Source organism: Carassius auratus, unplaced genomic scaffold (genome assembly GCF_003368295.1).
Source record: "Carassius auratus strain Wakin unplaced genomic scaffold, ASM336829v1 scaf_tig00216014, whole genome shotgun sequence".
NCBI classification, from domain to species: Eukaryota; Metazoa; Chordata; class Actinopteri; order Cypriniformes; family Cyprinidae; genus Carassius; species Carassius auratus.
This window is the reverse complement of record NW_020528362.1, coordinates 224,190-249,165: the sequence shown is the minus strand read 5'-3', so window position 1 is coordinate 249,165 and position 24,976 is coordinate 224,190. Positions and strand designations below refer to the sequence as shown.

Below are 24,976 nucleotides of genomic sequence, written 5' to 3'. Positions count from 1 at the left end.
CAGTGCTCCAGCTCGCGCCTCATGTGGGCTGTGTCTTCAACACTTCCACTCGTGATTTCGGTCTCATTTATGAGCTCTGTAACATATTTTGGTGTTTGCATGTTCGTGTGTTCCTTTCTTTTGTATTTAATTCTCAGTTCATTTTATTGTAGCTGAAAACCGCGACAAAGAACGATCGATCTGATCAATTCTAATTGATTTTTATATTTTAGTACAGCAGATTCGTAAGTTACCGTTTTGTTTTGATTTGTATGATACTATTTTCAGCCCCGCACCTGCGCACGCAGTGACACAAGAGTTTGTGTCGCGTGGGGAAAGTTGCGCGTGAATCAGAATGTGATGAACACGGAGGATCATTTAATAATATCAAACTCGTCACATCATCAGATCAAACATATCATCACAAGCCCCGGTGCCGTCGAGCGGGTCGGATGATGCTCAGACCAATTCACCTGATGATGATGGACCACTATTAACGGAGAAGGTAAAGTTTCTCTTTTTCTGTCATCGCCATACACTAATTTAAAGTATCGTGATATTACCATGATTTAGGCGTGTACCATGGTAATACCTTATTTTAAAAGTGATACCAGGATGTTCTTTAAATTACTATGGAACTGTATATAAATATGGTCATCTTTCAGTACCATATTGAATCTGAAACCATCAGTGTCACATGATATTTCCACAGTATTTTTAGGAATAGGTGGATAGATTACTAAGAAAAAGCAAAAGTACTTATTTTTTTGCACATGTGTGGTATACATTCAGTAGCAGGGTATAGGTTACATGATATGTTACTGTACCATGGTAGCAGGAATCACCACAGTACTTTAAGTAAATATATAGACAGATATTCTGTTTTTCTATATATCTAAAAAAAAAAAAAGTACTTAAGTATTAACATGCTTTTTGCTTGGATGTCGAAGATCGAAATGTATATAATAATAGCCATCTGGTACAGTATATATATCAAAGTACCATGGTATTACTATTGGATACCATCAGTTTTATATGGTACTGCCACTTAATATGCTCTTTGGATGTTTTTTGGATGATTTCTTGTTAAATGAAGAGTTTGGATGAGAGCAGTATCTAAAATCTCTTAACTATGTATTCATTGGGTTTGGAAAGTCGTCCTTTTTTTAGCATGTACAGTAAATGTTTGTTGCCTGGTGGTAGTTAGATAGAAAAACCACTGAGGCTCTGTGCATCTTTGGCTGCGGGGGTGGCAGTGTGAAAAGTGTGGTGGTGAGCCTCACACACACACACACACACACACACACACACACACACACACATACAAGCAGTCTGTTCACACTTGCATTGGCTTTGTTCACAGCACATTGACTGATGGATGAAACTGTTGTTTTTACAGTGCTATTAGAATGAAGTCGTTTGTGCTGTCATGTCATAATCACTCATTGTGGACACTATATATTCTGTTTTGCCACTGATACACATGCGTAACGCCCTCACTATTATTTGTTTTTGAAAGGAGTCAAATCCATTTGCCTTTCTTTGTTTTGTTTTTTTTCGTTAAATGCAATTTCCTCCTCACATGACGAATTAGCAAGGCGCCTGCAATGCCAAGATTCATTGGGAGTGCATGTCATTTAAACGAATAGTTCCTCCAAAAATGGAAATTTGCTGAAAATTGCATTCAGCCCCAGGCTGTCCGAGATGTAGATGAGATTGTTTCTTCATCTGAACAGATTTGGAGAAATGCAGCATTACATCACTTGCTCACCAATGGAACATCTGCAGTGAATGGGTGCCGTCAGAATGAGAGTCTAAACAGCTGATAAATACATCACAATAGTTCAGAAGTAATAACACACCAATCCATTTAAACCATTGCTTCTGGCTAAAATATGAGTCCATAATCCATAAAAACGTTCCGTCATTGAAAAAGTCCATCTCCTGTTGTCTCACACATCAGAATCCACCCATATATTTGTTTAGAACTGTATTGTGCAGATTTCTCTCCTGATGAGTTTTTTTACTGAAGGAAATATTATAGAGTACTCATGTTTTAGCCCGAAACAATGGTTTAAAGTTAAAAACGTCTTAGATGTGGATTTGTTTTTTTTAAAACACACTGCTTTTCACTTCACAAGACATTAACTGAGGGACTGGAGTGGTGTTGGTTACTTGTGGATTATTGTGATGTTTTTATCAGCTGTTTGGACTCTCATTCTGACGGCACCCATTCACTGCAGAGGATCCATTGCTGAGCAAGTGATGCAATGCTACATTTCTCCAAGTTTGATGAAGAAAACAATTATCTGCATGTTGGATGGCCTGATGGTGCATATAGTGCATACATATAAAAGTAAATAATGATATGCATAACAATATTTGGTAGAGGGGAATGAGCACTGATGGAAGTTTCGCTCTGTTCCTCACACTAAGCCTTCATGTGGTCTCAGAAACTTTTCTAAACTTCTCCTCGATGTGAGTAGTGTTCATATGTGCCTCGAGCACCTGTGGCAGAATGATCACACATCCGAATGAGCTCACAGTCACCAGCACCCTGCTTTAGGACAATATCAAACCACCCTCATCCAGCTGTGTTTCTGCGCGGGGAGAGCCCTTCAGCAGCCTTACATGAGTCATTCACTCATCACACAGAAGAACTTTCCATTACCCCGAGCTCCTCATCTTTACTGTAGTGATGCATTATTTGATTATATGATTGTTGTGGAGAGAGAGAAGGAGTTAAAAATCTGAAATCACATTAAGAGTGATTCAAATGTGCAATTTTGTAAGTTGTATTGGAAGCATAATTCGTTTTTCCACTGTAAATTAAAATATCACTCATGCTTTTATTTATTTGTTTTTCACAAATATTTATATATATCATCAGTTATTTTTAATTTATTTTTAACATGTATTGCAATAAAATATTATGAAAGTACATGTTTTCTTGTTTAATATACATTTAAATATAAGTAAAAAATAAAGTCAAATAAATATAATAAATAAATATGTAATTTTATTTAATTAGTACTGAATATGTAAATATTAATTGAATAATAATGATAATAATCATCATTATTAATTTTTCATTTGTTTCTATTTAACAAGATCAAATACAATTTTGCAATATAATATTGTGAAAATACATGATATCATGCTTAATATATATTTAAATAAAAAAAGTGATAGTATAATAAATATAGTAAAATTAATATATATACCTTGTTATATATTTATAACATCGTCACACCCCTGGACTCTTTATGTTGTGTTTTCCATTCCCCATGTTCTCTGTGACCCAGTTTCTGTCTCCCGTGTTTGGTTAATTGATTAGTTCCCAGGAGTGTCTAGTTTCTTTCCCATGTGTTCCATGTCCCCATTAATTTAGTGATTCCATGCATCTGTCTGCCCTTCTTTATCCTGTCTTTAAATACCATAGTCTTTCAGTTCAGTTTTGTCAGGTCTACCAGATACATGTCAGTATGTGTGTCTTCCTCTTCAGTTCCATGTTGGATTTACCCCTGTGTTGAATTAATAAAGACTCCTCTCGATTATTCCTTCCCTCGTTTTCCTTCCTTCGCATTCGTGGAGTGGACACTGGCGAAAAATGGGTCACATCTCACCATCTGCCCCATGGAGGATCTTGCCAGGTCCACTCCGGACCCAGAGCCCAGCCCACTATCTCCTCAATGTGTGGAGCGCATACCCGAGCCCGCCGCTGAGGGAGAGCCAGAGCCCGCCGCTACCGATGATCCATAGAGTGGTAGAGCTGTGGGTCGCTGTAGAGCCAGACGCCGTGATGTCAGACCAGGTGTGTGAACCGTCAACACCACCTGCCATGAGGGAGAAGGAAAAGGTGAATGCTCCGCCCCTTGCATCGCGGCTGAGGGTGAGCGGAATATGAAATGCCAAAAGGGCCAAAATGAGGAGGTGGATTTCATAGACTGGGAATCTGAACTGGAAGTTGAACTGCCCCCCTCTTCTCTCTCTGCTGGTCCGGTCCAGCTCTCCTTCGTCCTTGGTTTCCTCATCCAGCTCTGAGGGGGGCTTCCAATTCTCCAGTGCCTGATCCCCAGTTAAGCCCAGGATGGGCTCCAGCCCCAGAGCTCGCTCCAGTAGCCACTCCTAGAACGTGCCCTCCAGTGGCTGCTCCTGCCTCCTCCACCGCTGTCGTCTGGCAGCCCCAGTGTTTGCCCTCAGCCCACCATCATTGCGGTGTGAGCTCCACGGGACTGCCATCCTCCAGCGTTACCATGGTCCGAGTCTCCCTCACCTCCGCCTACAACCTCCAAGGCCTGGACTCCGCCTTGGCCCGTTTATGCATCGGCTCCACCATGGCTCCTAGCTCCCTCCTCTCCACATTGGCCCTGTAGTCCACAAGCTCAGTCTAGCTCCCTTATCCTTCCGGCTCCACCTTGGTCTGGCGTCGACCATCCTCTGCCTTGGGACTCCACTTCTTCCCTGGCCTCGCCTCGTCCCTCCAGCTCCATCAGGCTCCTTCATCCCCTCTGATCCCAGTTTCTGTCTCCCGTGTTTGGTTAATTGATTAGTTACCAGGTGTGACTAGTTCATTTCCAATGGGTTTCATGTCCCCATTAATTTAGGGATTCCATGCATCTGTCTGCCTTTCGTTATCCTGTCTTTAAATACCATAGTCTTTCAATTCAGTTTTGTCAGGTCTACCAGTCAGTATGTGTCTTCCTCTTGAGTTCCATGTTGGATTTACCCCTGTGTTGGATTAATAAAAGACTCCTCTTGATTATTCTCGACCTTTTATATATACATAAATATTAAATGTAAATTAGGTGTTGCATGCCTTTTTGTACCAAGAGATGTGTATATAATGATTGATAGGGTTGAAATTTCCTTTTGAAGCCGTGGAGGAGACACTCGTGAGAAAGACTGAGGTCTTCTTCTCTGGGGTAAACACATACTTAATATACTCAAATGAATGAGCATAGTTGTCCAATCTCTGCACAGTCCTTCATTTGTGTGTCATGCTTGTTTGCGTCCGTCTGACTGTGAACTCGTTTCTCTTCTGTCACTTCCCTCATCCTGTTTAATGAAGGCCAGCTTTATATTTGGGCTTCTCGGTGGTCACTGTGGGGCAGCTGGCATTAGGACCCCTGATTTCACACATCCCACCTCATCTTATCCGTCACTTTAGGCCTGTTTTAGACACGAGCTCAATCCGCCACGTCATTCATTAGCCACTTCCACACAGAATGACAGCATCACTGTGCTAATAATGACAGTCACATTCAGACACCTTTCAGTCAAATGACATGCGAACAGTGACATACTTTAACAGTTAGTAGTAGTCTTTAACAGATGAATGGAGATGAGTTTAAATGAGTTTAGTTGAGGTGAGATGAATTTTGCTGAAGGGATAGTTCATACAACAATGTTTGATCCTGCTGACTTCTGTTCTATCGATTAAAAAAAACGTTGAAATATTAAAAAAAAAATACTTCAGAACAGATGAAATGAAGTCAAACATGTTTGGAACGACATGTTGGTGTGTAAACGATGACCGTTTTCTTTGTTAGGTGGTGAAATATCCCATTATTTTAATTAAAAGTTTCTGAAATCAACTTAATGAACATTTTCAAATGAGCATTTCACTGAGCTAAAAAATGAACTGAATTCAGATTAAATAAATGAACTATTTCCTTAAATTCCAGATCAGATGGTTGAATGATTCAGTGACGTCTGTATTCTGTATGCTCCCCATTTCCTTCTCAAACTCAGCCCCACTGCCATCATAGACGAGTGGATCTCATCTGAAACTTTCTGCGTCTGAGCTCCATTATTCTGACAGCTGCTGCTGCTCATTTTCCAGCTGAAGATGCAGCACTCTCCTCCTCTGCAGGGCTTCCTGTCTCTCCTCTCTTCCTCCAATCTCTCACTCGTTTCTGTCCCTGGAGATGTTTCTCTACAGGCTTTTGCTGCGACTCGTGTTTGGTCTCCCACACGCTTCTGCTTCCTGAAACCATCTCTACATGTCTCTCCAAGTCCTCATCCTCTCTTTCTCCATCTCTGTGCTTGTTACTGGAAATGTTGAGAGCTGTCTTGCAAGAAGTGCAGCAGTCTGTCTGACAGTCACTGAAGTTCAGTTCTTCAGCCGCATGGACCACCTGCTCCTCGGCTCACTCGTTTTATGTTTTCCCCGTGTCCTCAAAAAGTATTTGGTTAGTTAGTTTTAAGAATGTATTACATTTCTTTGGATTCCAAAACCCCAGTCTGAGCTGTTTTCAGAATCCTCGCTTCCTTTGTAACTCTCAAATCTCATTTACAGCCAAACTTCTTTAAAAAGAAGAACATTCTGTCTCTTACACAAACTTTTTACTCCAAGATGTAGAGTTTGTTTCTTCATCAGAATAGATTTGGAGAAATGTAGCATTGCATCACTTGCTCACCAATGGATCCTGGACAGTGAATGGGTGCCGTCAGATTGAGAGATTTAACAGCTGATAAAAACATCACAGTAATCCACACCACTCCAGTCCATCAGTTAATGTCTAGAGAAGCAAAAAGCTGTGTGTTTGTGAGCAAAAAATCCATCATTAAGGTGTTTTAACTTTAAACCTTTGCTTCTGGCCAAAATCCATAATGTTTATAATTCATAATGATGCTTTACCCAGTAAAAAATGTAATCTCCTGTTGTCTCTCACATCAAAATCCAGCAATATATTTTAGTTTAGAGCTGTTTTTACTTGTAAACTATGTTGATTTGTGCACATTTCTCTCCTGCCTCAGTCTTTATTATAAGCAATATTATGGATTATAGACTCAATTTCTATAGCTGGAAGCAATGGTTTGAAGTTAAAACATCTTAATGATGGATTTGTTGGCTTCTCAAGACATTAACTGTTGGACTGGAGTGGTGTGGATTACTTGTGATGTTTTTATCAGCTGTTTGGACTCTCATTCTGACGGCACCCATTCACTGCAGAGCATCCATTAGTGAACAAGTGATTCAATGCTGAATTTCTCCACATCTGATGCAGAAACAAACTCATCTACATTTTGGACGGCCTGAGGGTGAGCATGTTTAAGCACATCTTCCTTTTTGGGTGAAATATTGCTTTAATAGCAGCAGCTACTGTTTTGTAGTAGATCGCTAATCCTTCATTCTATTTAATGCACATAATATTGAGCTTGTACGTATAATTATTATAAGCTCATCACGGTGGTGTAGAACCTCTAAGAAAGTAAAATTGCAAATCGGTTCTCTTTAATATCTCCCCTGAGAAAAATATCTCACAGTCATTCATCTTAGGGATCTCAAACAGTAAGCAATAAAAAGTCCCCTGAGTATTCAAAAGCTCTGAGAAAAAAAAATAATAAAAATTCATGACTTCTTTGATTCATAATTATAATGTTCCTGAACTCAGACTCAAAAATAGCATCAAGAAGAAAGAAAAAAATCAGTTCTTCAAGAGGAGAAAGCGACTCGCTGCTCAAATCGAACTCACCTCCCTCTTCTCCTATTCTTTCTCTGCTTCTCGTCCTGTGTTTCTCCCTGTGTGACGCTTAATTGCATAACTCTGTGTGTAGGCTGCTCTGGGCTTTATGTAAGGAGGCCTACGCTGCAATAATCTGTCTCTCCTTGGATGTTATCTGGTTAGGGTTTGTGGTTTGAGGTTACTGACCTATCAGTTTTATGTTCTGATGGCACTCGCTCTCAGATTCTCTTGCAGTGGTTTAGTGCTTGCGTTTGTGGGTGGTAAAGCCATGATGTGATGTTTATGTAATAAACCTCTCCATAAACCTCAGATGGGTGTTAGAGGTCTTCAACGTACACATGGAATAAACAAAGCAAGACTGAGATATAATAGCTGGCGTTGTGCTGCTGAATGGAGCGTCTGGTATATGGTGAAACCGGTATCCTCATAATTTCCAGTCGAGGCTGCGTTTAGCCAGAGGAGAATGTGATTTATTTTTTTTATTTTTTTTCGGGGTGGGGGTGCTGGATGGAAATGTCAAGGTTTATGACTCAGCTACGAAAATGCAGTAAAAACAGTTAAATATTATTACTATTTTAAAGAGCTAGTTACTATTTGAATATATTGTAAAATATAATTTATTCCTGTGATCAAATCTGAATTTTCAGCATCATTACTCCAGGCTTCAGTGTCCTTCATAAATCATTCTAATATGCTGATTTGCTGATCAAAAACATTTATGATTATTAAAAATGTAGAAAACATTGAAGTTGAGCTTTAAAAATTTTGAAGAAACTATATATATATATATATATATATATATATATATATATATATATATATATATATATATATATATATATATATATATATATATATTTTATTTTTTATTTTTTATTTTATTTTTTTTTTATGCCAGAAATCATTAGGATATTAAGTAAAGATCATGTTCCATGAAGATATTTTGTTAAAACACTACTGTATGTATATCAAAACTTAATTTTTGATTAGTAATATGGATTGCTAAAACTGCATATGGACGTCTTCAAAGGTAATAAATAATCTGTGTATTTTGAACTTTCTTTTTTTTTTTGAACTTTTTTTGCACTTTTTTTTGATTCGAGACTGTATAAATCTAAATTTCGAAAAATTGACACTTAGACTGGTTTTGTGGTCCAGGGTCATATACAGGTGCTTCTTAATAAATTAGAATGTTGAGGAAAAGTTCATTTATTTCAGTAATTCAAATCAAATTGTGAAACTCGTGTAATTAAATAAATTCAGGGCACACAGACTGAAGTAGTGGGCTCTTTTAATTTTGATGATTTTGGCTCACATTTAACAAAAACCCACCCATTTACTATCTTATCAAATTAGAATATAATGACATGCCAATCAACTAATCAACTCACAACACCTGCAAAGGTTTCCTGAGCCTTCAAAATGGTCTCTGACAATCATTGACACCCTTCACAAGGAGGGTAAGTCACAAAAAATAATTGCCAATAAGCTGGCTGTTCACAGAGTGCTGTATCCAAGCATGTTAACAGAAAGTTGAGTGGAACAAAAAAGTGTTGAAGAAAAAGAACCGCAGCCTTATAAAGAGATCAAACTGAATTCATGAATTTTAGAAAACTTCACAAGGAATGGACTGAGGCTGGGGTCAAACCATCAAGAGCCACCACACACAGATGTGTCAAGGAATTTGGATACAGTTGTCGTATTCCTCTTGTTAAGCCACTCCTGAATCACAGACTTCAGAGGCATATTACCTGGGGTAAGGAGAAGAACTGGACTGTTTCCAGTGGTCCAAAGTCCTCTTTTCAGATGAGAGCAAGTTTTGTATTTCATTTGGAAACCAAGGTCCTAGAGTCTGGAGGAAGAAGCTCATTGCAGGTTTCTTGAAGTCCAGTGTTAAGTTTCCAGAGCCTGTGATGATTTGGGGTGCAATGTCATCTGCTGGTGTTGGTCCACTGTGTTTTTTGAAAACCAAAGTCACTGCACCCATTTACCAAGAAATCTTGAAGCACTTCATGCTTCCTTCTGCTGACCAGCTTTTTGAATATGCTGATTTCATTTTACAGCAGGATTTGGCACCTGCCTACACTGCCAAAAGCACCAGAAGTTTGTTAAATGACCATGGTGTTGGTGTGCTTGACTGGCCAGCAAACTCACCAATTGTCAAGAGGAAGATGAGAAACATGTACAGTAATACAGTAAATTAACATACTTTTCAGAAGGCCAAAAAAAAAAACTCAAAAAAGAATTTGTGAAAGAGGTTTGTGAAATGTGAGCCAAAATCATTACAATTAAAAGTACCGAAGACTTCAACTGCTTCAGTCTGTGTGCATTGTTTTTTTATTATATATTTTAATTTTTTTAATCTTGAAAACAGAGTTAAATATGTCAACCTGAGACTAAATATAAATACATAAATATTTGACTGGAAAAAAAAATTCTTGGCAATAAGAACCAGAATGTTGACTGTAAATTATGATGCAGTTATGATGCAGTGATATTTGCTCAGGCATCAGAATTGTTATTATAATATATTTTTGGCAGAGCATTCAAGCCTAGTACATTGTTACTGTAATACAGTTAAATTAAAGCACAAAGCTTGTTTTGAAAGACAAATGCTACGCATGTCAATAATTAATTAATTCATTACTGTGATACTATCAATCTTCTATTCAGGCTGGTATGAGATTTTGATGTGATAATTAATTCCTGACATTTTCAGGCACAATTAGCACCATTTTCTGAGAAATTTGTTGATGTAACACTATCAAACTCATATCTGTGTGATTGTGTGCCTGGCAGACCTCTCTGAATGGAGACGCTCGATGCATGGATGCAGTTAAATGCACATCTGTGTTTTTGAAAGCAGAGAAATGAATGGATTTACCAAAGCAGATCATATTTAAATCATACCCTAAAACTCACAGTTTCAGCAGCTGCACACGATTACTTTCATGTCATTGCTGGCCTTTAGTATAAATCTCAGACGCCGGCTGAATCTACCTGTCTGATGGTGTTTGAGGAAGGGAAGTGGGCTTCAAAAAGCAGATAAAAATATCACAGAGAGCCCTGATTGTGCCGGAGAGCTCTCTGACACCCGCTCGAGAGGGAAAGGGCAAGTCAAGCAGGAATTAAAAAACATCCTCTCTACTTTGCCAACAGTTCCTCGCCGTTTTAAGCGCAGTCTGGCTTGTGCGCGAGCGTGTTTCGGGGTGAGTAGGTGTCTGTGGATGAGTGGGACTGCCTGGTAGGACGTGTAGGCATCTGTTGCCATGGCAACCATCTGCTGTTATGCATAAGCATCCTCTCGGGCCGCCCACACAGTGTCATGGCAATGAGAGAGAGAGAGAGAGAGAGAGAGAGAGAGAGAGAGAGAGAGAGAGCGGTGACTGCTGCACGGCTCATCGTCTGCGTGTTTCATGTAGAGTGTTTCCACAGTTTCTGTACTGGTGGTAAATCTGCACGATGGGTTTCGACAGGCTAAAAATGTGCAGAGGGCACATTTGTATTGGGTATAATGCATTGCTAAGTAATTAATAACTGTCACTTTATTACCAACAAATCGGATTACTCTTAACTTTTCTGTAACTTAAGTACAGTTATTTCTAATGTAATTGTAGTAAATACTGTATAGACTATAAAACAATTCTATATAAAACAAAAACTCAAAATTGAACATGTCTATTTTTAATGTAACCTTCTCCTTTTAAATGCATTGGTCCGTTCAAGAATATTTTATGCAACTGTATATTATTTAGTTAAGAGCAGTTTCATGTCGATCCTTGTTTCTGATGTTGATATTGGGAGTATGTGATACTTTTTTAGAGAGTTTGCACGACAATAGAGGTTGAACAGGGTAAAATAAAATGTATTGTTAATCACTTTTTTAACTTTTACTTCATGTTTACTAATGTAGTTAACAAATAGAGCCTTATTGTGAAGTGTTAACACTACCATATAATTTTGTGAAGTTTGTGTGTGTTTGTTGACCCCTGTCCTCTGTGTTATAGATGGACGCGTCTCTCCAGAGGAGTTTGAGCGTTTTGGATCGTCTTCTCCTCACACACTCCATATGGTTGCAGCTGTCAATCAACCCTGACTCCGCCCACCAAATCCTGCAACGAGAGATAGTCGGGGTGAGAGAATCCCAACAGCTAATCTCTGTTATTCACAATCTAACGACATATTTACAGTAATCATGCGATGTATCTCTGACTGCAACAATGGCCAGTAACTTCAGTTAAACACACTGACTTCTCAATATCTCTGTTTTATTCCATTATATATCAAGTTTATTGTTATATTTGATCATTTAACATGTAGAACATCATCTAACGGTGCTGTATCTCCCGTCTCTGTCCACAGACGTTCCTGGTGTGTAAGTGTAGTGCCTCCCACAGGAAGGTTTTGTGTGTGCTGCTGGAGGACGGAGGAGTGTCACAGTATCCCATCCGTGAGGAAGACTCCAGTAAGTTCAACACGTCACACAAACTTCAGACTTCACAGCTTTTGAACAAAGCTAATGGGATTTTCTATTCCTTAAACCTCACAAACAAGCCTTTGGGTCCACCATAATGATTATTTGTTGTTATATTGTGCTGTGGAGCTTCTATTACTGTTATTCAAATCCTAAAAAACATGAAATATACGGGATTATTTTGATTATGCATGTCTACGTGGCATGCATTTTATTCGGTAGTCCCCATTGAGACAAGCTCGCACAAATACATAATTAAAATAAAACCTGATGTCATGCTCGGCTATCTTAAATTAGTGCATCTTCTTTTTCACCGTTTAGCATTTTCTCTAGAAAGCTCTGCCCTGAGCTTCCCTGATCTCTGCAGACTCGTGGCATTTTACACCGTCAGCAGGTAACAAACGTCTAACATTACAGGAAGATGATTCATGTAGATTGAACTGTAATGTATTATATGATTTCTGCTCTTGGTGCATGTGTTCAACAGAGATGTATTGCCTTTCCCACTCGAGCTCCCAGATGCAATTATACAGGCCACAACACACACCCAGCTGGAAAACATTTCGCATTTGGGTTTAGGTAAGGATGCATGTTTATCATGACCGTTTCCACCTCTCTTTTTGACCTTTAAAACTAAACTAGCTATTCTCACTCTGTATATAGTTTATATTGTATATAAACACCCACTTAGCATCCTTAACACCCTCTTGTTACCAGCTGCAGTGCTTTTTTTGTGCTTATGCTCACCTGTGGGTGTGCAGTTTTCTCCTCTGTAGTTTTTAATTATCCCATCCATCCTTTAATAACTGCCTCTTTGCAAAGCTAGTATTTCCTATTTCCCCAGGATTGCAAAATCTGTTGAAATATACTGTTAAAATAGTGCTGAAATGTACTGCTCAAACTGACATTTGGAGTGACTCAACAACATTTGGAAAACTTTCCCATATGGTTAAGCAATTCCAACTAGCATGCCATAGTGCATGCTTATTACCAACCATAACAGGACAGGTCATGGTTCTCCAAACAGATATCGCAAAAGCATGTTATGTTTTCTTGGTACATTGAAAGCCTTAGTTTCAATAGAAAACCAAATAAAATTATCAGTCCCCCCTCTTTGCATACCATGGCTTTTTCAGAGTTCTGGAGCTCTCAGATGTCTCCTGGGCTTCCTAATGGCCCCCCTCCATCTTCAGCGCCCCACCGGACATTCAGATTGATCAGCCCATGTTTCATCAACCCCATGTTCCTTCAGCCTCCCCAGCTCAGTAGAACGGCCTCACACAAACGCCATCGCTTTAAACGCAGCCTCAGGGTCCGTGTGTCCAATGAAACCTCTCTCAGCCTGTCGGGGGGAGAATCGGACCTAACCCAGGGGGACACACATGGACAGAATTCCAACCAGGGCGGCCCGAGACGAACAGGAGGGCTGAGCGTGCTCAGGAGGATCCCGGCACTTACTCCCACTTCTCAAGAGGAGGATGAACAGATGTTGGGGCAGATACCGCCTGTAAGTGTGTGTACCCATGGCTGACTCAGATTTTGTATAGTAAGCATGTTTCTCTGTCAGCATCGGAATTATATTCATAAATGTCCAAGCTTTATGATGGCAGTGAATGGTGGTCAAGATTTTGAATCCCAAAAAAGTGCATCCATCCATCATAAAAAAGTACTCCACATTAATCAAGGCCTTCTGAATCGAAGCAATGCGTTTGTGTAAGAAAAATATCCAAATTTTAACCTTTATAAACCATAATCTCCAGCTTCCGCTCTCCTCATGGCTTATAACAAAATCCTTAGCTACAGAAGACCTTATATTATACCCACAGAGCCATGTGGAGAACTTTTTTGGGCTTCAAAATCTTGAACACTATTCACTGCCATTATAAAAAATTGGAAGAGTCAGGACATTTTTGAATATAGCTCAGATTGTATTGGTCTGAAAGAAGAAAGTCGTGGACACCTAGTATGGCTTGAGGGTGAGAAAAAATTCAATTTTATTTTTGTTTGAACTATCCCTTTAACTCTTTCCCCGCCAGAATTTTGGAAAAAAGTTAACCACCGCCTGCATTTTTGATGATTTTCACTACAACTTCATGCCCCCCAGACTATTTTGTTTTATGAATATCTGACCATGCAATACATCAAAATCAAGAACCAAGCCTCTACTTTTAAAATAAAAATCAGTTTATTCTAGCTTCAAGCACTCTTTTTTAATCAACACTTGAATGTAGGAACGTTTTATAAAAAAAATATTTTTAAAAAGCAACATCGTGAGCAAAAAACAGAGCAAATCATGTTTTTATCAAAGACTACATCTGGATAATATTCAGATCGATGATGAAAGCATAGATGCAGTAGATCGTTTCCATCAACACTCCCAAAGCTTCACAGTCCTATGCCACTTCCTGGATCAACATTTCACTCGGTAACATTAGGCAGTTTTCATTTATATGCTGTTTATTGTTGATGATTGCATTGTTTTTCATGTGCACATTCTGAACTTATTAAGGAGATTCGCAATAGCTGCCCCGAACGTATAACAGTGAGAACACGGAAACCCAGAAAATTATATGTTTGGTGAGGAAAAAGTTAATAGTTAGGCATATGGAAATGGTTAAGCTTGTCTTTGTTTTAGTAGTAAAATTATTATAGGACTAACGAAAATGGGACACAGGAACACATCCTACTTTGCTAAACCTGTGGTTTTCAGTCCTGGTCCACTGCTCTGCACATTTTGTATATCTCTTTTATCTGACACATTAAGTTCAGTTTATGGAGCTCGCTCCTAACCGGCTAAGATCTGAATTAAGTAGGTGTTTTACAAAACCAGGACTGACATCCACTGGATCCCCATGCCACTGTGCAGTAAGTTGTGCAGGTGGAAATATAATCCTTGGTTTTTAACTCTCTCCTGTGGTTCTCCAGAGTAATTCCTTACCCGGACAAGACCACACTGAGCTCAACAGAGACACTGAAGATGGTGAAGTGTGTCTTGCTTTGGAAAGGGCTCGAGCTCCTTCCCTTGCTGAACTGGACAGCAGTAGTTCCTTCAGCAGTCTGGAGGAGGAGGAAGCCCAGGCGGACCTCGCCAATTACCAATGGCCTCCTGCAGCACGTGGTACCCGTTTCCCCTCAGCGAACCCAACCTCGACTCTGCGCCGCATGACTGCTGCCTTTGTATGCGTGTTTGCACCAGAGCGGCGAGTTGCCCGATTGGTGGATGAACTCTCCCGGGACAAGCGCTCCACATTTGGGTCGCTGGTGCAGGACTTTATAGAGAAGCAAAGGCAGGAAATGGAGACCTCGAAGCATAATTCTGCCGTGGAGCTGCTTCAGGGGGTGAGGAGATTTCTGTCCCAAGCCAAAATTCTCCTTCTGGAAGCAGGAGAAATAGAGCCTCCAATTGAGACGCTGGTGCCTGAGAACGAGAAAGGTAAGGAGACATCACTTGAGGTTTAATCAGTGGCACAATATTGATACAGTAGTTTCTTTAGCTCAAAAAGTAGAGCAGATACCCACAATGCCGTAATGATGAGTTAAATTTCCAGGGAACACATGAGCTTATAAAGTGTGTACATTGCATGCAATGTAAGTCAGTGTACCTGCCTCGCAAAGACTAGACCACCCCACACCAATTTGAACCATTAGTATAGAAAAAAAATATTGAAAATATTAGTTGGTTGGCAGAACGTTGCTTGAAGGTTACGAGGATGTGTCAAACTCAGTTCCTGGAGGGCCGGAGATTCAACCACAGCCTTTTCTGTGTGGTTTGGCCGTTCGTTCACACGCAAACCAAATGCAACGCCAGGTCACTGAAACCGAACATTTCTGAAAACACCTACCAGGGTGAAGATTTTCAAAAAACTCTGGTTGCAGTGTTTTCGAGCATGTGCTGTTATCTCCACCTACTGGAAACTTTTTCAGACTTCTGATTGGCCGACATGCTTTACGGTTGAGATTATATTTCCACCTGTTGGTTTGGCGTGCTCTTGACAGTGCTTCATAGCATGCTTTTGTGTTTTCATGTGGACGGAGATTTTTTTTTTTTTAATTGAAGAAGGAAAACTACCCGTGTACGTGTGGACATGCCCTGTTCTTTGTGGTTTGGAGATGGTTGTCTTAAGTCTCTATAGCCACTTTTCCACTTTATGGTATGGCTCGGCATGACTCTGCTCACTTTACTTTGGCTCAGTTTGCTTTTCCAATGCAGTTTAGTATCGCTTCAAATTGATTGAGATTATAGACTGATCATTACAGTTACGCAGGCACCTCATCGACTGACCACAATACAGCCATTTCTTTTTTCCAACTTGCATTCAACGGTCATTTAAAGCAAATTGTTTAAAAAATAGTTTGAACAAATGATCCTGCTGTGGCTGTTGCTGACTATTTAAATCTAGTGAGTTTGGTGTCTCGTGTCGCAAATCCAGTGATGCTGGTGGTGACGGTTCTCTCAGACCAATCAGTTATCTGCAGGGTTCATACATCACATTTCAGTATCGGTACGGCTTGTTTGTAACCTCAACTGAGTTGGTATTAAAAAAAAGTACTAGGTACTGTATAAAGTGGAAAACCCACCAAACATGAGCCGTACCATGCACTGGAAAAGTGCAGTATGGTAGGCTAGTCTTTCTTTCCCACTTTTAATGTCTTTTTGAGTGATTATTTGCCAATTTTAATGTCCGCCAGGTGGAAATTGAAGGTCTGATTGTTTATGAGATTAAACTATCAACGAGAAGCATGATGTATCATTCGTGTTTAAAACTGGTTCAGTCAAGTTGCACCAAGTTTAATACACTAGAATGTACTAGGAGTTTGTTAAAGTCATTAATCCTAAGTATGAGCAATATTATTTTGATGCTTGACCTTAGCAATCACCACGAAGGCTTTCACAGCAAGTAAATGACTCATCTGAACTGCATCACAGAAACCAATCAGTGAGTTTTAAACACTCTAACCCCACTGGAGTGGAGAAAAGATTTGATTGGTTTCCTAGAATCCTTTAAAATAATGATTTTCTAGAAAATTGCATTAATGTTTGAACGGCAATGTTACGTGCAGCTTTTATTAGCACAGCTGTAACACAGTTTCGGTGTGGAGATGATGACTCCCGTTCTATGATACACTCGTAAAATCACACACACACATATATATTTATATATTTCCAAATACTTTCCTTGTTTCTCCAGGAAGATTGTTAATAGAAGTTTCTGTAGCTCTATTTTTAAGCTTCAGAACAGTTGCGTCAGTAAAATAAGAAAATCCAATCTTTTGTAAACCTGCATAACTGGGATTATGAGCTGATTATGAGATCTCCCCCAAATCAAAGCAAGAAATCGAAAAGCCGGCCACGTCCCCGGGGATGGATGCTGTTTCAGATGCTGGTGGAGGCATTCGCATTTTCCACTTTGCATTTATCATTAGCACATAGCACATTCCCACGCATACTTCAGGAAACGCATGGAGAGAGAGAGAGAGATAGAAGAAGGATTGGGGAGGAGATTTTGCTCAGTGCACAGATTTTCTTGTTTGCTATAATTTGTCTGGCTCTTTCTTCTGCTGTACAAACATTAATTTGCTATTAAACAGAGCTCAGTTATTTTTGCCAAGCTGCTCAGTGGCTGTGTGCCTTGTTCACTACCAAGGACATAACCGTGTTTAAATAGAGCTACAGGAAAAACCTGCACGTTCCAAAGAGCTGTAGGCAAACATGAGTAGGCCAGAATGCAATCTGTGCCATATCTTCTCATTTGCTGCATCGCATAAGAAAAACCTGCGTGAAATGAAAGGATTCATTTTGTTTGATAAAAGCATTATTAAATTTAAAATAAAGGTATAATGACATATTATTGGTTCAATTCCAGATATGCTCTATCTGCATGTTGCAACTGCAATGTTAGTTTACAGGGCAAGGCGTTGCACCACAATTAAAAGAAAAATTCACTCTGTTTCCAAAGTATAGTGACAATATCACTATATTATAACCTTGTCTTTGAAAAATTACATCCAATATTTCAATCCCTGACAGTAAACACTGTAAATGGCGCACCAAAAAGAGACTGTTCTCATTCAGAAATATCCCCCCACAGGAGGATGACTTCACATAGATGGTTTAGAAACAGTTACGAGATGCTTTAATTCATATTTCCTGTCATGTGACCCACAGATCTTGCCTTGGAGAAGGCTCTGTTCGGCTGCGTGTTGAAGCCGTTGAAGATTCAGCTGCAGCAGACGCTCATTTCCCTCCACACTCAGGACGGCTCCCTACAGAAGATCACCGACTGCTTGCTGGCCTACCAAGAGGGGGCGCTGGAGCGCCTGGCTGTAGGAGTGGGCGTCCTGGACGTCCGAGGGATGGACAGAGCGAAGGCGAAGCTCACGCTGATGCAGCGCAGCCATTCGCCCATTGACAAGGTGCTGCTTCTGCTGCAGGTGTGCAAGAGTGTCTACAAAGCCATGGGGACGCAACCCGGTGAGGAAAGGTTTAGAGACTGGGTTGTCATTAGGTGTAGAGTAACTTTTAGTTTTTTTAAGGCTTATTTCCTCTCTGCAGATCAGGACGTGGGGTCTGAGGACTTCCTACCAGCGCTGTCCTATGTGCTGGTTCAGTGTAACATCCCACAACTGCTGCTGGAGACGGAGTACATGATGGAGCTGCTTGAGCCATCATGGCTGACCGGAGAAGGTAAAAACAGACACATACGGACTCCGTTTAAAGCCAGTTTGGAGTATACCACACTTTTAAGCCAACGTTTAAGATAACGGTTTAGACAACAGGTATTGGATGAGTCCTTTCACAGATATGAGAATCCTAGACTGGGAGGAACAGAATCAATGGGTTATTCAAAGGCAATTATATAAATTGATATTAATTACATGGAAATGTCAATCAAAATGGTTTAATTTAAAAACTAACCAGCTCTTAAGATAATGAAACTCCTGATTTTTCTTATAATAAAATGCAAACCTTTCGAGACAGACCTACCATAAGCTCTGAGCAGCAAGTGGGTGTGATTTCCACATCATTTCTCGTTTATCTTCATCAACTTCACTAGCCATATTCCCAGTGAAGAGCTACACTACCTGAACACAGCAACGGCTATCCGAAGTCGCTGTTACCATGGAAACCCAGCAGCGACCACACACTTCCCTGAAGTCTTATGAATTATGTAATCGAGTTGATCTACAAACTACTTAAATGCGTTATTTTGGAATTTAAATGGAATAAAAGTTTGAATTGTCGATGACTCCAAACTGGTTTTCATGGTTGTTTGTTTGTAGGTGGATACTATTTGACGAGTGTGTATGCCAGCCTATGTCTGATCCAGAGCAATCCTGGGGCCACGCCCACCTGCAGTCTGACCAATGAGGCACAAGAGTACCTGAGGGAGTGGAGCAGGAGGCGGGGCCAAGAAGCCAAGACCCAGAAAGACAGTCAGCTGAAACAGGTTGAAACCGTCGACGGCATTTTTTTTTTCATTACGCTATATATATATATATATATATTCAAAAAAGTTGGGACACTGTACAAATTGTGAATAAAAACAGAATGCAATGATGTGCCACAGTCCATTTTAAATGAGCCTTGGCCCAGAGGAAACACCTGCTCTTCTGGATCATGTTTAGATATGGCTTCTTCTTTTTTTTTGACCTATAGAGTTTGTGACGGCGAATGGCACGGTGGATTGTGCCAAAATAATGTGTTCGAATTTTAAAGACGTGACGCAGCACTGCGCTTTTCGTCCGGTGTGCGACCCCCTTAATGGCCTGAAGATCACAGGCATCCAGTATGGTTTTCCGGTCTTGACCCTTACACACAGAGATTGTTCTTTAGATGATATTATGCACTGTAGATGATGATAACTTCAAACTCTTTGCCATTTTTCTCTGAGAAACTCCTTTCTGATATTGCTCCACTATTTTTCGCGGCAGAATTGGGGGAATTGGTGATCCTCTGCCCATCTTGACTTCTGAGAGACACTGCCACTCTGAGAGGCTCTTTTTACATCCAATCATGTTGCCAATTGACCCAATGAGTTGCAAATTGCTCCTCCAGCTGTTCATTATATGTATATTTATCTTTTCTGCCCTCTTATTGCTACCTGTCCCAACTTTTTTGGAATGTGTAGCTCTCATGAAATCCAAAATGAGCAAATATTTGACATCACATTTCACAATGTCTCACTTTCAACATTTGATATGTTATCTATATTCTATTGTGAATAAAATATAAGTTTATGAGATTTTTAAATTCCTTTTTTACTCACAATTTGTACAGTGTCCCAACTTTTTTGGAATCGGGTTTATATATATATATATATATATATATATATATATATATATATATATAAATATATATATAAATATATATATATACTTATACACATACATACATACATTTACATTTAGTCATTTTGCAGGTCCTTTTATCCAATGCGACTTACAATTGGGGTACACATAAAGTGATTCTTCTTAAAGAGGCAAACAGACACAGGAACTGCTTGTAATACCAAGTTTTAGACATTGTTCAATGAAGGAATAAATGAAGGAATAAATAAAGAGAAACAGGAAAATAGCTTTTAAAGGGACAGTAGATACAAATAAATTAGCCTTTGTAATAATGTATTGTAATATAATGTGACATATTTGTGATTAGTCCAGACTCATCACCAGGAAATAATTTAAGACAGGGTCTTAGGCCGACCTTGTTGAGAATATATCTTGATAATTGATTATGAATTTTTTTTTTTTCCTTTTAAATACTGTGCACAGATTAATCATGCACACTGAAATTGTATTAAGAATTTAAACAGATATTTATTTATTTATTTATTTGCATTGAATGGGTGCAATCAAAATGAGAGTCCAAACAGCTGATAACACTAACAAACATCACAATAATCCACTCCAGTCCTTCACTTAATGGTGGAGTAGTTCTTACAAGCACACAGCTTTCGCTTCACAAGACATTAACTGGATTATTGTGATGTTTATTATTGTTATCAGCTGTTTGTACTCTCATTCTGACGGCACCCATTCACTGCAGAGTATCCGTTGGTGATCAAGTGATGCAAAGCTACATTTCTCATAATTTTCATCGTCTTCAACTATTAACTCTGTGTGTTTGTGTTTCTTCTTGTCTGCTGTCGGAGTGCAGAGGTTTGTGCGAGTGCTCTTCCAGGACGACTGTCGTAGTGGAGTGCGAACGCTCCTCTGGAAGGCGGGAGAAAACGTCGAGGCTTTATCCCAAACGTGCGCCGGTCTGTTCGGTGTGAGGGAGCCGCAGCACTACTGTCTGTTCTGGAGGAGTGAAGGGGAAATGCGTCCTCTGCCGGCCCACGTTCAGCTCCATCAGCTGGGCACGCACGAGGGAGCGTCGCTGTCCTACCTCCGCTCCGATCACGACTTCAGCAAGATGCGCAGACTGACCAGAGGAGGCGCTGTAGATCTGGGCGAGTCGGTGTGCGAGGAGTGAAGAGGCGCAGGTGCACAGTGGGACTTTTACATTTCTGTTTGTGGTCACGTCAGGTGGCAAGAGGATTCACGGATGTCATAAACTATTTGAATGCTATAAATGTGTTCAGTTCTATGGATGATGGTGATTATTTTTTATGTGTGTTGCGTGTAGTCAGAAAGCACGATAGCATTTCAAATGAATCGAAGCAAGATACTTGGTAATAATGCAAAAAGCAATATGTGCCAAACAGGAGGTCTGGAAATGCTGTTCAGTGGTGACTTTCTGAGGTGTGTATTGCAGAGTAATACCAAAGTGTTGAATATAAACAAACAAAAAAGATCATATATGTACACATCTGACATGCTCTGAGTAATGGCACTGTGTCTGCACTGGATGCATGTAGCATTGTTGCATTAAATCACTCCTATATAAATCACTGGAGCTGTTTACACTGGATGTGTCTGACGTGATGCATTACAAAGCTGCCGCAGCCACTGTATTTCTTTCATTCATGTGAAATACAAAAATGTATTTACAAATACTATGAGTGAGAATGGATAGATATTAATGTTATTTAATTCTACATTGGGGTCAATAAGGCCACGTAAAAAAAAAAAAAGTGATATATTTATGATTTTAATGTGAGATTTTACCCTTTAATTCAGATTTTCTTTTGAAGCTCCATTGTAGCACAACATCTCAAATTGTGTTTATGAAAATGCATTATCATCGATGAAATGCTGATTGATAAATTTTAATCAAGATATTCAATCAAATGAGAAAAATAGGCAAATATTATCTATTAAATATATAGTAGTAAATTTTTCTACCAATTATTTTTGTTAAAACATATAGTTGTATACACTTTATAGTTGTTTTAACTTTTCTGCTCACCAAGGCTGCATTTATAATATTAGAAATAGAGTAAAATTATGAAAAATTATTAAAATAAAAAATAACTGTTTTCTGTTTGAATATATTTTAAAGTATAATTTATTCCTGTGATGCAAAGCTGAATTTTCAGCAGTTCAGTGTCACATGATCCTTCAGAAATCATTCTAATATGTTGATTTGCTGCTCAAAAACAAACTATACTTTTTCATTTTTGGGATTCTTTGATGAATGCATCGTTCAAAAGCACAGCATTTATTAGAAATAGACTTGTTTGTAACCGTATAAATGTCTTTACTGCCACTTTTGATCAATTTAATGCATCCTTGCTGAATATAAATATACATTTCTCTTTAAAAAAAAGAAGAAATCTCACTTGACCCCAAACTTTTGAACAGTAGTGTAGCTTTTTGTTGAAACATAGTTGTATATACAGAAACTATATCTATATAGTTGAAGTTATTCACACATTTGCTCTTGCTGAACTCTTAACATCAAGCTTACAGTATATATATATATATTTGGTTATGAGGTGAAGTGCAGCTTGGATGCCTCCAGTGTGAACACAGTGTGATTATGGAGCGTGTAGGATTGAGTATGTTGTGAGTTTTGCAGTAACACTGCTGGTATTACAGTGGTTTCGTGGTACTCTGGTTTTACTTGAACTGCGACGGCTATTTTGTTAGCTGATCATTGTGGACGTGCTCACTGAATCACCACTGGCCTGATATATTGATGTCTGTTTGATTGATTCCTTCAGGAAGCGTGTGAAGGATGTAGTGAACGTGTGGCATCATGATCATTTGTGAATCCTGGTGTAAATAGACTCCAGAGAATCCAGCTGCTTGTGTTCGGCACTAATAATAATTTGTGTTGTGTTGCTCTGGGTTCAGCTGGTGGTGGGCAGAGAACCACACAGACACGGTCAGGAGATCCAGTTATAGCTGCCCAGCTCACACCGGCAAACAAATTGTGTTAAGTCAGGATGAATTTCCCTCTCAGATTGAAGAGGGTGATTCTCAAAGTGGCCATCAGCTGTCAAACTTCTCACAGACAGGTTTAGTTTTAAGGGTCATATGCATGAAACAGTGCCGTTTGTGCCAGAGAAATACTAGATATTTACAAAAATTGCATTGTTTCTAAAGCAACACTATTATTAACTATTATCCCATGAATAAAACATGTAGTTACTGCCTGACACAGCACCAATATTATTTAATGTTACTCTTACCGTGAAAAGCTACATTATTTGGACTGTACTTTTAATTTGAATAGACAATTCTGGTAGAGTATCACCGGTTTTGTGTGCCTTACAACATTAATATAGAAAATTAAATATATATATATATATATTATATTTTTGCATTGATATGCAATCACTAATATTTTATTTGGGGTTAAGAAATCAGATAAGTGTTAGTATTAATTAGTAATATTCAGACTTGAACATCAGTGGAAAAAATTAATATATATGTATGATTATTCATGATTAATTGCATCCAAAGTAAAAGTTTTTGTTTGCGTGTGTGTGTGTGTCCTGTGTATATTTATTATGTATATATAAAGACACACAGATACAGCATATTGAAGACATTAACATGTATACATTTCTATTCATATAAATTATATAATATATAAATATGTTTAATATATAAACGTAACATTTTCATTAAATATATATATATATATATATATATATATGCGTCTGTGTGTGTGTGTGTGTGTATATATATATATATATATATATATATATATATATACATAATAAATAATCACAGCACACACTTCTATATTATGTAAGCAAAAGTCTTTTATTTTGAATGCAGTTAATCATTTGACAACACTAATATATATATATTAGTATTAATCTATGAATATATATTGGCACTATATAGTATATCTTACTAATCTGCACACGACAAATATATATTGTATAATTACTTAAATACATATATATAAATGACTGATATTCAGGTCAAAGTGTCTGATATTTGAGTTAATTCCAAAACTATATAACCCATTAAAATGTAATGGTGATGAATGGAAACAATATGCAAATATTTATCATTTTTATTTATTTTGAATGACTTTCTTTCACATGAAACACGAGTCAGACACACACACACACAGTGCTTGATCACACACTCTTTGGCCGGTTTCATCTGACTCTGAATGTGACGTTGTGATACTCTCTTTCTCCAGTGAGCTATGATTATAATGTACTGCTTCTTCTGTGATTCATGGGGCTCTTCAGTTCAGCTTCGATGCTTCTTCTCGCTGGATCAGTTGAACTCGTGGCCGATGCATGCCTTCGTTCGTTCGTTTGTGATGCGGTTCATTGTGATGCATGAATGAACAATATGCTTCATATGGCATCATCACGCTCAGATTAATTTCTCTGAATGTTTACTGCCTTGGGAACAGTGCTGTACGCTTGTTCATGATTTACAGTATTAAACATACAGTGTTATGAAAGCAAACGCCTGACATCTCTGCGTCTCTCTGCAGCCGCTAGACTTGAGCTTTAGTCAAACTTCAGTAAGTCTGTAGTCTTTGTAACCCACAAGATGGCAGCAGCAGCTCAGTAATAATGTGTGTGATGTAGATCCTTTACAGATCTGGATCATATTTGGTGGATTGGTTGGGAAAATATCAATAGGAAAGATTCATCATCAACACCTGACTTTTATTGATCTGTTTTAA

The 24,976-nt window shown here is 38.9% G+C and overlaps 1 protein-coding gene across 1 annotated transcript; it reads left to right on the top strand.

The window, feature by feature from the left end:
• Window positions 1–22,297, top strand: LOC113096687 (ras and Rab interactor 2-like). The gene is made up of 11 exons (XM_026262100.1): window positions 1–484; window positions 11,459–11,584; window positions 11,814–11,916; window positions 12,247–12,319; window positions 12,413–12,504; window positions 13,062–13,432; window positions 14,851–15,358; window positions 18,092–18,397; window positions 18,479–18,610; window positions 19,207–19,373; window positions 21,083–22,297. The coding sequence occupies exons 2-11, from the start codon at window positions 11,459–11,461 to the stop codon at window positions 21,398–21,400; spliced, it is 2,196 nt and encodes a 731-aa protein (XP_026117885.1). The 5' UTR covers window positions 1–484; the 3' UTR covers window positions 21,401–22,297.
• Window positions 22,298–24,976: the final 2,679 nt, after the last annotated feature.

Bases quoted from the DNA above. Each gene is read 5' to 3' on its own strand.
- LOC113096687 (XM_026262100.1), top strand. From the start codon at position 11,459: ATGGACGCGTCTCTCCAGAGGAGTTTGAGCGTTTTGGATCGTCTTCTC. The intron at 11,585-11,813 runs GTGAGAGAATCC...CTCTGTCCACAG, and splicing joins TGCAACGAGAGATAGTCGGG to ACGTTCCTGGTGTGTAAGTG. The intron at 12,505-13,061 runs GTAAGGATGCAT...TGGCTTTTTCAG, and splicing joins CATTTCGCATTTGGGTTTAG to AGTTCTGGAGCTCTCAGATG.